The following is a 16,031-nucleotide window of genomic DNA, read 5'->3' on the forward strand; positions in this document are numbered from 1 at the left end:
CCAAAGTAATGGTCACATTGCTTTATTCTTGTGATTTTTAAAACCAGAAGGAAACTAAAAGAGGGCATTGTCAGAAACACATTTATTTTCTTCCAGGTATAGTACATGAATGCCAGTGTATACCAGCCACAATCAACACCAGTGGGTTTTACAATGTATGCTTTACTTAATAATAATAAAGCTTTACTTTATTTTTATAGAATTACACTCTAAGGCAGTTTTCATCAACCCATAGCAACCAGAGAACAATGTCAGTCTCACTTTTGACGGAGGACCAATTAAGAAATAAAAAGACAAACAATACAAACACAAACCAACAAAAAAAAATAAAATAAAAGGTGGCCATACACAGGATGATTCGCTCATTTGGCAGGGTCACCAAATGAGCAGATCTTCTTCTGATATGACCACCTAAAGGTGGGTGATATCAAATTACAAGGCATAGGCACTGTCAGATCGAGGACCGCATCAAGAAGCCAATGTGGTCCCGATCCAGTGAAAATTGAACCTACCCGATCAAGATCTGCCCAATTTTAGAACAGATAGGCAGCTGAAATCTGCCCATGTATGGCCATCTTAAGACCAACTGCTAAATTCCATAACGCTAAAGGTGAAATGCCTCTTCTGCTAAGATCAGACCAAAATATCTAGGCTTAAGACAACAGAGACCCCAATGCTCAATAACTGCCCCACAAGAACTCACACACATTAAGCATATTGCATCAAGTTGGAGAGCGCAGTGCCTCCTTGTGCGTATAGAGAATGCAATACATAATGGGTGTGGTTTTCCCAGTAAGGACTGGTTGATATTAGCGTCACTTATGTCGAACAGCCAACAAGAAAGAATCTGTAAATTGTAGTAATTGTAGATTTATTTATTTACATTTTTTTTTTTCAACTAAAATATATTTTCTTCTTGTAAATAGGCAAAGTCCAGCAAAGGACCCAGGAAAGAATCACCCTTTCTCATGCTACAAAAATATATTAATACTATTATCCTCTGTATAACCTTTTCTAGCAAGGCAGCACAGGGAAGAAGGTGAGTTTAGGGTAATGTATTTAAATGGAATCTGCCTTATTTTAAACAGATTATATTTTCTGGTATGATCTATATATTCATGTATTTTTTAACCCTTACTTTCCACCTAAGAATAATGAAGGAAACTGGGCCCTTCCTACAAGACTAGTATGGCTGATTATCAGGCAGGCTTGGAAATCACATTGGTCAAGGAACATATGAGCAGCAGACAGTGCCCCACAAGTTGGCAAAAAAGACGCTCCTTGTAAATTTAAGAGACATATTTCTGGTTATAAAACAGAAATTTGTCTCTTCTAGTCAGATAGGGCAACTGCACTCTCTGCGTTAGTGATGCAGCCCCCCCAGACCCTGTAAGTTCTGGGGGCGCCATCACAAGAGCCACCTCAAAAGGATAGAATTGCCCCTCTGGGCTCGTTGACGTTTCCTCTCCTGACTAGTCTCTCTGTAGGACCATAGAATGATTTGATTGTTGCCCTTGGGTGGGGGGCAAATGATTGGATCAACCAGATTTGACATATACTTGTTTAGCAACCTCATCATATGAGCAGACCTTTATGTGTATGGTCAGCATAAGGCAAATAAGGAAAAAGTTTGTTATACATGGTGTTTAACTAGGAGAGGAAATTTTTGCAGGAATGTAATTCTAAAACTGATTGGCACTAAAGTTATATTGTCTCCCCCGAGCCCCTTCACTTTTGTAGACCACCAGCAGTGTTTCAGTAGCAGCGATTAGGCCAAAGCACTAACGTTTGCCCTATAGTTTGCCAAGCCCCACATCACCGATACATCTAGGAGGGCCACAGGTTGCCCAAGTCAGGCTTAAATACAACTGTTAAAAATTAGGGTTAAATTGAGCAGTAATAGTGCATCCCCTTTATACAGCAACTATTTACACACTACTCATAAGGATCAAACATGTTTTTTCTGTTTTATGTTTAATTTAGTTAGGTTTGGTTTTTATCCAGGCTCTGCATACCCTTTCATTGTACTGTAGTACAGAAACCTTCACTGTTTCACGCAGGCGTAATATGAAGGCAACCACTGTGTATATTACTCGAGCCTTGTTCTATAAGCTCAATACTACACGGAGAGTCGAGGCTACAAAGATCAGACAATGGCATCTCCGGAAGCAAAAGGCTGGTAACTAAAGTAATAGCAAGAGTTTGTGTAACAGAGGCCATAGCACAGAGCTATATGGCACAGAATCCAGCTGGAACCGATCCCCTGTAGGCTGCCGTTTAGTGCTGAGTCCACTTTATGCTCTTTAAGTCAATTCCGTCCTGGACCATCTCCCATAACGGGCTGCAAAGAAATCAGAGAAGGTGAATCACTGCTATATAAATCCAGAACAAAACTGGGCCCACAGTGGGGAAAATTTGCACATCATCAAGGAACATTAATGTCTACATCACATTAAAGGTTAATTCTGAAAAGAGAACCCTCACCCTTTATAAACATTCTTTAGGTGGCCATGCAATGGCAGATTTAAGCTGCCGATTTGGCATCTTATCTGCCCGTGTATGGGGCCCTCAAATGCGCCTCCCTAACCGATATCTGCCCAAAAATTGGCCAGATGTTGATTGGGCCAGGATTGGACCGGATTACTCCGATATTGTCAATCTAAGGGGGTATATCGGAGAAAAGATCCAATCATTTGCTGACCTCATCAAACAAGCGGATCTTATACTGTATGGCCACCTTTAGTCAGTAGTTCCTGCTTAAAGCAGACTACCTATATCAACTACTGACGAGTATTCCTTTAATCATTCCCTCTAATTACAGCGTATATCTTCCTCACCTCATCTCCCGCAGCCGTTTTACTTCTTCAACACACTTTTTGACTGTGTAATCAACTTCTTCCTCAGTAGTAAAACGCCCAATGCCAAATCTAATGGGCAGAAATTACAATTTACATATAATTTTGAAAATATACAAAGTTCCACAGTCTCAGCAGGGCTATAAAATAGAAGGGTTTATAAATCACACATACAGCTTACATATACATAGACACATTTAAGATCATATCTGGTCAATGTAAGTCCTAGACATAGATAGTAGAATTTCTCACATGCACACCCAAACCTCTCCAGCAAGTTAGGGGGGACGGCACCAGTGTCAAAACGCTGAACCAAAAGGGATTACCAGCACAGTGACACACAAGGGTGGATTCCCTGCTTGTAATCGCAAACACTGCGCTGGTAATTCCTTTTGGTTCCTAGACTTTTAGTTGCCTTGATGTATGGTGCTTCACATTACGGAAAGATCATTATCCTATTTGGGCACAAAACATTCTTCCAAACATAAAACAAGTAGCAAATTAAGATACAGTGAGTAAAAACAGACCTTATAGATGAATGCGCCAAGTCCTCATCAGCACCGATCGCACGCAAGACGTAAGATGGCTCCAGAGAAGCGGACGTGCAGGCGCTAGAGGCAGAGGGAAAAAACAGTTATTCCAATCACAGAGAAATTTTTTTATTTAATCTAAATTTAAAAAAGTGTTTCTTACAGCATTGGATCCCCCTAAAATTGGCTGTATAATTAAATATATATATGAGGCAAAGGGGTTGCAAGGAGTTACAGGACGCTGTGTGTTAGTAGGGCTATAACTTACCAGGCATTGAGATTCTGGCTGTTGGAAGTGATATATATTAATATCAGTGCTTTACAACTGTGAGGCTGCACTGGATCAGGAGCTGGGGTGAGATTTTGGGGGAATGCCTATTGCCAGCTTGGAGAAAAGTCTGAGAGTTGGAGTAAACATGTATTTGCTTTCCTAGATGTTCTTGGAACTGTGGCTGTATGACTGATAGATCAATGTTTTCCCATACATATAACATGAGCTGAGAGTGTCCCTGCCTGAAGGTTGGACCTCAGATGGGGGTTTGAATAGAGAGACTAAGAAACACTGAATTAAGCTGCCATTTAATTACAAAACAGAAAACAAATGTGTGCTCCATACCTTCCAGATGATAAGGCCACATCTTTAAGGGCCATCAGTAAGCTTTCCCCTTCCACATAAGCAAAGGAAAGGTTTATGCATCCTGTGGGGGCAAGAAAGTGTGATTATTTTACAGTTATATAATGGCCACAGTTTACATATCCCAAAAGCTACAGTTTCAACAGTCAGAAAAATGTTAAGTTCCATCACGGAAAGTAAGACATTAATCACAGTGACTGATGCAAACTACAGGTCATATACAAAGACAGATGGAAGACTGTAACCAGACCATAGGAAAACTTGGCACGTAGGGTGTTCTGCCCACTACAAGCAGTCAAACACCCCCTTTGCCTGTTACAGTTCCTAACGTTATACAATGGCAAGTGAACATTTGGGCACAGAGGTCTAACTGTCACAGATGAGTGTGTGTGCCACCCAAGGCCATTAATGTTGTGACAGGTGGAGATGGGCTTACAGCTGGAGGGCACTGGTGGTCAAAACACCCCGAAAACCTTAAGCTATGTGGAAAAGAATCCCAGTAATTGTCTGAGTCAGGAAATGTAACCATACAATAAGCCCCGTAATATAAGCCTGACAATTCATTTCATGCCCTTACAAGAGGACAGGCTGTTGGCTTACATACGGGACATTATTTTCTAATCAAGTGGCAAGGTGGCTACTTTCCGGTTCTAAGATTTTAGCTTTACCTGCCCTGACTTTTCAATGTTTACAGCCATTTTTGATGCCCACCATACAAATCAGTGTATTAGGCACAAATAACAAAGTCCCTTAGCTTAACAAATGCAGCTGGGGGAGGGGAAGGTATTACCTGGGTACCGATGCTCTGCATCTCCGTTTAAAACAACTTCAGGAATTTGGCTCATTATATTCTGGGTGAGTCTTTTGGCTAGAGCACTGATTCTTCTGTGATCATACTGTAACATAGATGTACAATTGTAGAGTATTAATGCGCCAATGCACAGGAGATAGTACTCATTTCTGCAACATTTCTCCACAGCAGCAAAAGCAATAAAACACATGGTTTAGGGCATGGTTTCCTCTCAAGGCAACTTTCGGGGGAAATTCCACTGGCGATTTACATTCTCGCCGGTGGGATGGCATTTCGGGGAGATTAGTCGCCCGCAACAAGGGAGATTTGTCGCGGACGACTAGTCTCCCCGTGTGCCAGAGCCCTTAATATAATTTGTATTGTATTTTTTTTTTTTTAACATGGGTGAGAAGACTGAGAACTGCTTAGGTTGTTCACCCTGCCAATAAAGTAAGATGGGGGCACTGTGATTCTGATTCTCCATTCAACATGAAGAATCTCAATTTCCTTTCATAAATGGATTACACACATGTATTTTGGAAATTCAAAATCACTGGGGGCCAATTTGTTAGGTACCCACTTCAGTAACTACATTTGCACCCCAGGTTGATGCCTCTTTTACTCCATTTACTCAGCTATCCCTTGCTCCTCCCGGACACATGTACAGCATAGTAACTTATCAGGCACAGCTGTACTGCACTGTACATCTGGAAAGAAATGTGTGCCCCACCCAGTAATGTGGCAAGCCTTCTCCTGTAAGATATGCTCCAATATTTTTTCTATTCGCTCCCCTGTATCCAGAGGGTTCCAGAAAAGACCATCAGCACTGGCTAGTGAACTTTTATGTTGTGCCTAAATGTGAATCTACACAAATAAAGATTAAAAAAAATAAACACTTAAGGAACAAGCAGATGAATCTAGCGGCTTCAGTTCCCCTTTAGTACAGGAATAAACTGAATCTGCTACATAAACAAGGCATGGCATGTCACAAATATAAAGAGAAAAATCCCAGTGCCGCCTGCATACAGGCAGGTAATTGGCTGGGTCAGACTGGTGTTTATTATGTGTACTTACCTCTAGCTCTTCCTGAGACACTTTGCATGCCGCTCCGAGACCAACAACAAGAGGTGCTGGCACCGTCCCAGAGCGCAGGCCTCGCTCTTGGCCCCCACCACTGATTAAGGCCTCCATTCGGACTCTGGGTCTACGTCGGACATAGATTGCTCCGACTCCTGAATATAAGGAAGTATCATTGTAATAAAGCTTTACAACATGCCTATATAAAAGACACATGGCCTACACAGATGATGGAAATACATCGCAAACACTTAAATGGGAAGACTGAATTGAACTGAATTAACTTCTAGTACATTCCAAATGTCTTCATATTTTTAAACTTTTTCAAATATTAGCCTTTAAATTCTGCTCCTGTCCAGCCTGCAAATGGGAAGGCTCTCTGGTTACTGGACTCACTGTCCCTGGTCACAGAACTCCAGAGACTTCCAATAGTCTTATCATTTTTTACGTGTATCTATCCCTCGATAATAATAATAATGATGATAATAATAATCATGTACTTTATTTATACAGGTATCAGAGATTCCTGACTGTACTAGATAAGAGAATAAGAGTTGGATTTTTGCATTTTAATACTGCTGAATGAAAAGGTTAAAAGATAAAGAGGCAATAAGATATAGAGGCAATAAATTCTATCCAGTACCTTTGGGTCCATAGATTTTATGGCCACTGATACTCATCAGGTCAATCTTCATTTGGTTGACATTAAGGGGAATTTTGCCAACGGCCTGAGCTGCATCTGTGTGGAAGAAGATCTTGCGGGAGCTGCAGATCTGCCCTGTGGGAGGAGGGGAGAGACAGGAGTATAGAAAATACCACCGTACACAACCAGCCAAGTGGAATTTCTGGTTCTGGTTCTGTAAGGAACCCCCAGAAGCACATACTGACAGAGGGTACAATTACCTATCTCTTGTATGGGCTGCTTTACGCCTATCTCATTATTCACAGCCATTATAGATACCAGGCTTGTATCCGGCCGGATGGAATCTTCTAACACCTAAAGACAAGGATTGGATGAGACTCAGTGGGCAACAGAGCGCAATCATGGTAGTTAAGGAAATCGGCACTGTCACCTCACCTTTAAATCCACGAGGCCATTCTTCTGCACAGGCAGGTACGTAACTTGGAATCCCTCGGCCTCCAGGGAGCGGCAAGAATCCAGCACGCACTTGTGTTCCGTCTGGGTTGTTAGAATGTGTCTCTTGCGTGATTTGTAGAATTTGGCAACACCCTTCACGTAATGCAGAGACCTTAATGAGACGTGTGGCATTTGCTTCTTAACGTACAAAATTATATTTTGAGGAATTATGGCCATGGGGAAAATGCAAATAACTAGGAAGTGAAATGATATTCACAATGGGATTCAATCCTACCTGATCCCCATTGTAAGCAGCAGTCCTGCCCTGCTTTATGGCTGAGATTCTAGCTATCTGTATAACAGAGCATTCTGTCACAGTGGCACAGATCCTATCTGATCCCCCCATTGTAAGCAGCAGTCCTGCCCTGCTTTATGGCTGAGATTCTAGCTATCTGTATAACAGAGCATTCTGTCACAGTGGCACAGATCCTATCTGATCCCCCCATTGTAAGCAGCAGTCCTGCCCTGCTTTATGGCTGAGATTCTAGCTATCTGTATAACAGAGCATTCTGTCACAGTGGCACAGATCCTATCTGATCCCCCCATTGTAAGCAGCAGTCCTGCCCTGCTTTATGGCTGAGATTCTAGCTATCTGTATAACAGAGCATTCTGTCACAGTGGCACAGATCCTATCTGATTCCCCCATTGTAAGCAGCAGTCCTGCCCTGCTTTATGGCTGAGATTCTAGCTATCTGTATAACAGAGCATTCTGTCACAGTGGCAGAGATCCTATCTGACCCCACCCCATTGTAAGCAGCAGTCCTGCCCTGCTTTATGGCTGAGATTGCAAAAACTTCCCTACACTTAATACTGAAACATTGTGGCATGACAGCATCCCTTTAAACCACCGCTGTTACCTTAAGTGCTAGATTATTGGATTCTGTGGCGCCGCTTGTAAAAATGATCTCCCTTGAATCTGCTCCGATCAGAGAGGCAACTTGCTGCAGAAATGAAGAAAACTGGAGTTAATAGGAACTCATAAAAGCTGACAGCACTTTCCAAATGTAAAAATCCCTTATTTCATTAATCCAGGCTACAGTACTGAGCAATATTTACCATATGTAGCTTGCCAAATACTGCCATCTAGTGGCCCAAACTACCAATGAATTAGTTTTTGAAGACTTTTAATAACAAATGTGGGCAGCGGATCATTTGATATCCAAGCACATAATGTGGCTGGTTGTGGGCCACAAGCTGCCACATTATGTGCTTGGATATCAAATATCAGATTCTTATAAAACATTGATGTTGTACAGAACATTCTGAGCTCATCTTCCTTGTGATAGAGGCCATAAAAATCTTCTGGGGGCCCCAGGAGATTTTTATGGCCTCTATCACAAGGAAGATGAGCTCAGAATCTTCTGTACAACATCAATGTTTTATAAGAATCTGACCCCCAGCCCACAAACACGTAAAAGAGCAGATAACTGGAGTGGCCCACAGCATATAAAATACAGGACACAGTTCTTGCAATATACTACCTCACGAGCTTTCTCCACAGCTTTCTCAGTCTCCCAGCCATACGCATGGGTCCTCGAGTGGGGGTTTCCATAATAGTTTACCATATAAGGCAACATTCGGTCCAATACCCTGGGATCCTGTAGGCCGAAAGATCATTGAAAAACGCTCTAGATAATCCATTACATTCTTTAGAAACAGGACCTTTAAAATAAGGATGCAGTCCTGTCCTGCTTTATGGCTGAGTTAGAAAACTTGAAACCCATTCTTTACATCACTGCACGAGTTTGAACTATTTACCGGATTAATTGGTATAGAAAAAGAAAGATTAGCAAGGCAACTGAAGCAGCATCGCAGCAGTTTTAAAATAAGTCCTTCATAATAACTGTATTACCACAGCACACTGGCAGATTTCAGACATTTTGTCAAAATGCAGGAATTGCCCTTCTCTGCTGAAAGAAGACCAATATTACCCTGTGTATTACCCTTCCCTACCCTATTAGAAGCCCTTCATAATAAAACATTGTGGCCGGACAGTGTCCCTTTAGGGTAAGAATCCACGGAGCGACTAACCACTCCAAAATGGCTTTCCACCGGGACAATAGGAGTCACTGGTGAAAAGCCATTCACATTGCAGTCCTGCCCTGCTTTACGGAAAATGAAGCGATGAGAAGGGCTTTCCCCTAGTGCCACATATTGTTGCTGGTGGAAAGCCCTTTCGGTCCGCGGGTTCTTACCCTTAAGCCAGAGCACAGCATTTGGTTTTGATGGGGATCAAAGCAATCAACAATAGTCATGGAATGAAATACGATTGGCAGATACAGACCAATGAGGTTGTCGCCTGAACATCCATATATAGAGGGCGGAGATTCGACTCCTCTGGCTTCTTCTGAACCCGCCACTCTGCAGAAAAATTATGAATAGAAATAAAAATGTGTTTCATTGATTGGCGCCAGTGTTCCCAACGCAGTGCAGCCCGAGGGCCCCAATATCCCGGCCATTCAGTATTGGCTTTTCCCTTGCGTACAGAGATTTCTTTAGACTCTCGGAATCTGTTAATGATATTATGTACTGTAGCTGAGGAAATGAGTGTTTGCAATTTTATGTTGAGGAACTTTGCAAATCATCCCATTCTCTTTTTATTGCATGTAACACAGCGTGACAATAGGTTTGGGAAATGGCCTGGCACACAGTATTGCCCCCCTCTATACCAGGCCTTAACTGTCCCAGTCCCTTGGAATAACCTGCAATGTATGTTTGTGCATATACCTGCCCCAAATGTCTCCTTTATTCTACAAATTACACCCTATTTCCCCACCTAACTGCTCTTAGCTCCTCCCCTTGTTTCCACAGAAACAATCCTATCTATGGGCCTTATTAGTTCATCCTGTGCCCCTCCATGCCTACCCCTAATCCCTCAGTGCCCCCCATGCCTACTCCTAATCCCTCAGTGCCCCCCATGCCTACCCCTTATCCCTCAGTGCCCCCCATGCCTACCCCTAATCCCTCAGTGCCCCCCATGCCTACCCCTAATCCCTCAGTGCCCCCCCATGCCCTACCCCTAATCCCTCAGTGCCCCCATGCCTACCCCTAATCCCTCAGTGCCCCCATGCCTACCCCTAATCCCTCAGTGCCCCCCATGCCTACCCCTAATCCCTCAGTGCCCCCCATGCCTACCCCTAATCCCTCAGTGCCCCCCATGCCTACCGCTAATCCCTCAGTGCCCCCCATGCCTACCCCTAATCCCTCAGTGCCCCCCATGCCTACCCCTAATCCCTCAGTGCCCCCCATGCCTACCCCTAATCCCTCAGTGCCCCCCATGCCTACCCCTAATCCCTCAGTGCCCCCCATGCCTACCCCTAATCCCTCAGTGCCCCCCCATGCCTACCCCTAATCCCTCAGTGCCCCCCATGCCTACCCCTAATCCCTCAGTGCCCCCCATGCCTACCCCTAATCCCTCAGTGCCCCCCATGCCTACCCCTAATCCCTCAGTGCCCCCCATGCCTACCCCTAATCCCTCAGTGCCCCCATACCTACCCCTAATCCCTCAGTGCCCCCCCATACCTACCCCTAATCCCTCAGTGCCCCCCATACCTACCCCTAATCCCTCAGTGCCCCCCATGCCTACCCCTAATCCCTCAGTGCCCCCATGCCTACCCCTAATCCCTCAGTGCCCCCCATGCCTACCCCTAATCCCTCAGTGCCCCCCATGCCTACCCCTAATCCCTCAGTGCCCCCCATGCCTACCCCTAATCCCTCAGTGCCCCCCATGCCTACCCCTAATCCCTCAGTGCCCCCCATACCTACCCCTAATCCCTCAGTGCCCCCCATACCTACCCCTAATCCCTCAGTGCCCCCCATACCTACCCCTAATCCCTCAGTGCCCCCCATACCTACCCCTAATCCCTCAGTGCCCCCCATACCTACCCTAATCCCTCAGTGCCCCCCATACCTACCCCTAATCCCTCAGTGCCCCCCATACCTACCCCTAATCCCTCAGTGCCCCCCATGCCTACCTTAGTACCAACCTAACCAGACCACACTAAAGCCCCCATCCCTGTATGCCCTCAGCACCTCACTGCCCATAGCCCTTAATTACATTGCTTACCTGCCCCCACATGACACCATTACAGTTGCCCCAGAACCCCTAAATACCCCAGACATTAACACCTTACTGTCCCCACACTTATATGACAGCAGTGAGAAGCCCTATTTGCCCCCAGTCCTGTCACCCACCACAGGTCATGTGACGAGCTGCTTCCCCACGGTGCGGCCTCCCCTCTCCCCACGGTGCGGCCTCCCCTCTCCCCCCTGCGGCCTCCCCTCTCCCCCCTGCGGCCTCCCCTCTCCCCCTGCGGCCTCCCCTCTCCCCCTGCGTACCTCTCCTTTCCCCATGACAGGCCCTGACACCGCGGCTTTGCTCGCAACTCCCCGCCCTCAGGAGGCCCCGGACGGCTCCCCGGCTCAGCATCTCCCCCAGTGCAGCGCTGGGACTTGTGTAACAGGACTGGGTACAACACAGGTAGGCCGGGGGCGCAGGTAGGCGGGGCTGGAGCGCAACTTCCGGTAGGGGAGGAGCCAAAAGGCGTCAGTGGGAGGCTGCGGGCCTGTTGCACTAGGAGCTGCCGGGGACATTACAGAGGTGAGTGCCCAGCGTGGGCCGGGGCTAATGGTTCCCTGACAGGAGCGGGGGGAACCGGGAGATCAGTTCGGAAAAGGGGAGTCTTGCGAGGGGGCAGGGGGTATATTATGGGCTCTGGGTACAGTAGGGGGGGGCAGTAGATGGATGGGGTATTTATTGGCAGGGGCTCTAGCTAATACCCTGCAGTGGGGGGGCTGGGGGTATATTATGGGCTCTGGGTACAGAAGGAGGGATTTTAGTTTCAAGTTTGTTGTCATAGAATTGGCAAGTTGCCATACCCACAGCAAGGTAGCCCAACATGGCGCCCCTATCTATTTACCTCTGATCTTATATAGGCTGCCACCTCCCTGCTTAGGTGCTATTCTCCCACACCAACACCCATCTTTAAATGCTTAAGGGTACTGGGGTGATAGCAATAAGGAATAACTCATTGTTAGGGTTCGAGTGAGATCCTGCCGATAAGGGGGAGAAGGGACATGGAAGGAGTTGACCCCTTTGCCTTCAAAAACTGACCGCCTATAACAGCCACGTGCCAAACGGCTAATGGGGGCAATTAATTACAACTGTACAACTGCATAGAAACCAGTGCAGGCTGCAGAATGGATCCCAATTGAGGGGCAAATGAGTTAAACCAAAACTGTACCTTTTCTTCTGCAGATGCCGGTGGCCGTAGGACCATATGGGCAGTCGCAGCCCAGTTGCTTTGACAGGGTAAAGATGGGCTTCATGATGGGATTTGCCGTGGGCATGGCAGCTGGCGCTCTATTTGGCACCTTCTCCTGTCTGCGGTGAGTAATTAAAGGGGCAGACTTGTCCAACTTGTTAGCGGATGATCTGTCCCTCTGTTATTGGGCCTAAACCCAGTTCTAGTTCAAATCTTAATCCAACTCTGACCCGTTTTTCAATAATAAAGCGACAGCAGTAACTCCATCAAGTGTAGTTTGGGCTATAAGTGTGTGGGTATATAGAGGGTTCTGACACACTGACACAATGGGACCATAAAGGTAAAATGATTTTTTTTGTTGGTGTTACTTGTCCTTTAACATTGTGCCATTGCTTAGATGCTGGCGTTTGTATCTCTATAGGAGGAACCAGTTGATGGTTGGTTTTATATTGTACAAAGCATTACTTACCTTGTTATAGGCAGACACAGGGGCCTATGGAAGCTACAGCTACAAGGAACCAATCAGTATGGCAGCTCTATGGTAGCGACAGAGGGACCCTACCCTGTGTGTATAAAATAAAGTTAATCTGCTATTCATTATCGTAGCAGTTACAGAACTACATATTTAGTATAAGAAAAGGGACCTGCTACAGCCATTGATAATAGATTGTAAGCTCTTCAGCCTATTCATGTCCTTCTGTATTCTAAAAGAATGTTTGCTGCTGTTTTGCAGATTTGGAATGAGAGGACGGGAGCTTATGGGCGGAGTCGGGAAGACCATGATGCAAAGCGGCGGCACCTTCGGAACATTTATGGCCATTGGGATGGGAATTCGATGTTGAGCTGCCTTGGTTTTTGTTATTTTTGTCCATTAATGTTCATTAACGATCTGCACAATGAAGCTATGAATGAAGTCACTGTGTGTACTGTGTCTGTTCTCTTGTGGCCCACTTAGTAGCCACCGGTTCCCTGGGGAGCATTCATTAGTAGCCTGGGGACCCCACTTGAATGGCAGAAGTTTGGGGGGGGGGGGGGGGTTTGCATTTGTTGTGCCACAGCGGGTTAATAGGTTGTCAGTACGGCACTTGTGGGCAGGATCCTGTGCTGAGGGGGAAAATAAAGTAAATACTGGGAGAGGTAAATGATCAACCCTACTGATCCTGGCACAGGGAATTATGGGCTGGTCGCTTGTGAGCGTGAGATTGGACAGGGAGGGCTCTGCTGATACTGCGGTACGATTGGGCAGGGAGGGCTGTGCTGATACTGCTGTACGATTGGGCAGGGAGGGCTGTGCTGATACTGCTGTACGATTGGGCAGGGAGGGCTGGGCTGATACTGCTGTACGATTGGGCAGGGAGGGCTGGGCTGATACTGCTGTACGATTGGGCAGGGAGGGCTGGGCTGATACTGCTGTACGATTGGGCAGGGAGGGCTGGGCTGATACTGCTGTACGATTGGGCAGGGAGGGCTGGGCTGATACTGCTGTACGATTGGGCAGGGAGGGCTGTGCTGATACTGCTGTACGATTGGGCAGGGAGGGCTGTGCTGATACTGCTGTACGATTGGGCAGGGAGGGCTGTGCTGATACTGCTGTACGATTGGGCAGGGAGGGCTGTGCTGATACTGCTGTACGATTGGGCAGGGAGGGATGTGCTGATACTGCTGTACGATTGGGCAGGGAGGGCTGTGCTGATACTGCTGTACGATTGGGCAGGGAGGGCTGTGCTGATACTGCTGTACGATTGGGCAGGGAGGGCTGTGCTGATACTGCTGTACGATTGGGCAGGGAGGGATGTGCTGATACTGCTGTACGATTGGGCAGGGAGGGCTGTGCTGATACTGCTGTACGATTGGGCAGGGAGGGCTGTGCTGATACTGCTGTAGGATTGGGCAGGGAGGGCTGTGCTGATACTGCTGTACGATTGGGCAGGGAGGGCTGTGCTGATACTGCTGTACGATTGGGCAGGGAGGGCTGTGCTGATACTGCTGTACGATTGGGCAGGGAGGGCTGTGCTGATACTGCTGTACGATTGGGCAGGGAGGGCTGTGCTGATACTGCTGTAGGATTGGGCAGGGAGGGCTGTGCTGATACTGCTGTAGGATTGGGCAGGGAGGGCTGTGCTGATACTGCTGTACGATTGGGCAGGGAGGGCTGTGCTGATACTGCTGTAGGATTGGGCAGGGAGGGCTGTGCTGATACTGCTGTACGATTGGGCAGGGAGGGATGTGCTGATACTGCTGTACGATTGGGCAGGGAGGGCTGTGCTGATACTGCTGTACGATTGGGCAGGGAGGGCTGTGCTGATACTGCTGTACGATTGGGCAGGGAGGGCTGTGCTGATACTGCTGTACGATTGGGCAGGGAGGGATGTGCTGATACTGCTGTACGATTGGGCAGGGAGGGCTGTGCTGATACTGCTGTACGATTGGGCAGGGAGGGCTGTGCTGATACTGCTGTACGATTGGGCAGGGAGGGCTGTGCTGATACTGCTGTACGATTGGGCAGGGAGGGCTGTGCTGATACTGCTGTACGATTGGGCAGGGAGGGCTGTGCTGATACTGCTGTAGGATTGGGCAGGGAGGGCTGTGCTGATACTGCTGTACGATTGGGCAGGGAGGGCTGTGCTGATACTGCTGTACGATTGGGCAGGGAGGGCTGTGCTGATACTGCTGTACGATTGGGCAGGGAGGGCTGTGCTGATACTGCTGTACGATTGGGCAGGGAGGGCTGTGCTGATACTGCTGTACGATTGGGCAGGGAGGGCTGTGCTGATACTGCTGTACGATTGGGCAGGGAGGGCTGTGCTGATACTGCTGTACGATTGGGCAGGGAGGGATGTGCTGATACTGCTGTACGATTGGGCTGGGAGGGCTGTTGATGAAGAAATACTGTTGTACAGTGTCGGACTGGGACCCCAGGGGCCCACCAGAAAACCTTAGACCCTAGGCCCACTTTCCAAACTATTTTTCCTCCTTTCCTCACCCAACCTCTTTATTCTCCCAGTCTCTTATTTACATGCTAGCATCTATCCTTCCATCTATTTCTCCTCTTTATTCCCATTCAGAAATAGGGAATGACCATGAAGCAGGCCAAATGGTCAGGAGCAGGAGGGCCCACTCCTGGTATCCTGGTGGGCCAGTCCGACATTGCTGCTGTACAATTGGGCATCTGCACAACCTGGTAAAGGAAGGGGGTGCCTAAATGTTAAGCCCTGTCCCCCCCTTAGCGGTTGTAATTGCTTACCTGAAACCCCGTTAGGAGAAAACTGGAATTGCTGTAAAACGGGAAGGAATAGGGTCGCTCGCCTACATTTACCCCGGCCTGGGGTATCATACAAGAGGGGGGGGTGCCTAACATGTCACCCCCTAGCCCAGGATTGTGCTGTTAGCAGATGTGCTTTACCCACAATGGCAGCCAATACAACTATACAATATAGTATACAATATTTGAATCTCCTGACTGCCTACGGTTAGTTCTGGCACTTTTGTAACTAGTGGCCAGCTGAGTGACCGGGGGCATTTGGGGTGGAGCAGTTGAGCACCAGAACCACTTGGCTTTATTGCTCAGCATTTGCTGTTACATTTATATAGTGCTCACATACTTTGAGGTCACAGAAGGCCAATTAACATGTAGGAACAGATGGCTTGGATGTGGATTGGACAGAGATTGGGCTGTGTGTGTTAGATCCCACAGTGAGCCGCTGTCAGGCTTTTTGTTCATGTGCTTTTTCTGCAGGGGCTCA

The 16,031-nt window shown here is 47.1% G+C and overlaps 2 protein-coding genes across 3 annotated transcripts; one reads left to right on the top strand and one right to left on the bottom strand.

Moving 5' to 3' along the window:
- Positions 1-63: 63 nt before the first annotated feature.
- Positions 64-11,474, bottom strand: nfs1 (NFS1 cysteine desulfurase). Its single transcript, XM_002932891.5, has 13 exons — positions 11,363-11,474; positions 9,309-9,385; positions 8,506-8,622; positions 7,882-7,965; positions 6,965-7,117; positions 6,790-6,883; positions 6,530-6,664; positions 5,884-6,041; positions 4,810-4,915; positions 4,002-4,083; positions 3,383-3,466; positions 2,838-2,927; positions 64-2,341 (listed from the first exon to the last, which is right to left on the bottom strand). The coding sequence occupies exons 1-13, from the start codon at positions 11,451-11,453 to the stop codon at positions 2,278-2,280; spliced, it is 1,335 nt and encodes a 444-aa protein (XP_002932937.2). The 5' UTR covers positions 11,454-11,474; the 3' UTR covers positions 64-2,277.
- A 101-nt stretch (positions 11,475-11,575) lies between these two features.
- romo1 (reactive oxygen species modulator 1) lies at positions 11,576-13,205 on the top strand. 2 transcript variants are annotated; one of them, NM_001171646.1, is given in 3 exon segments: positions 11,576-11,624; positions 12,282-12,412; positions 13,022-13,201. In NM_001171646.1, coding segments are annotated over 2 exon segments (240 nt in total). In that variant the 5' UTR covers positions 11,576-11,624; the 3' UTR covers positions 13,131-13,201.
- The last annotated feature ends 2,826 nt before the right edge of the window (positions 13,206-16,031 follow it).

Source organism: Xenopus tropicalis, chromosome 10 (genome assembly GCF_000004195.4).
Source record: "Xenopus tropicalis strain Nigerian chromosome 10, UCB_Xtro_10.0, whole genome shotgun sequence".
Taxonomy (NCBI): Eukaryota; Metazoa; Chordata; class Amphibia; order Anura; family Pipidae; genus Xenopus; species Xenopus tropicalis.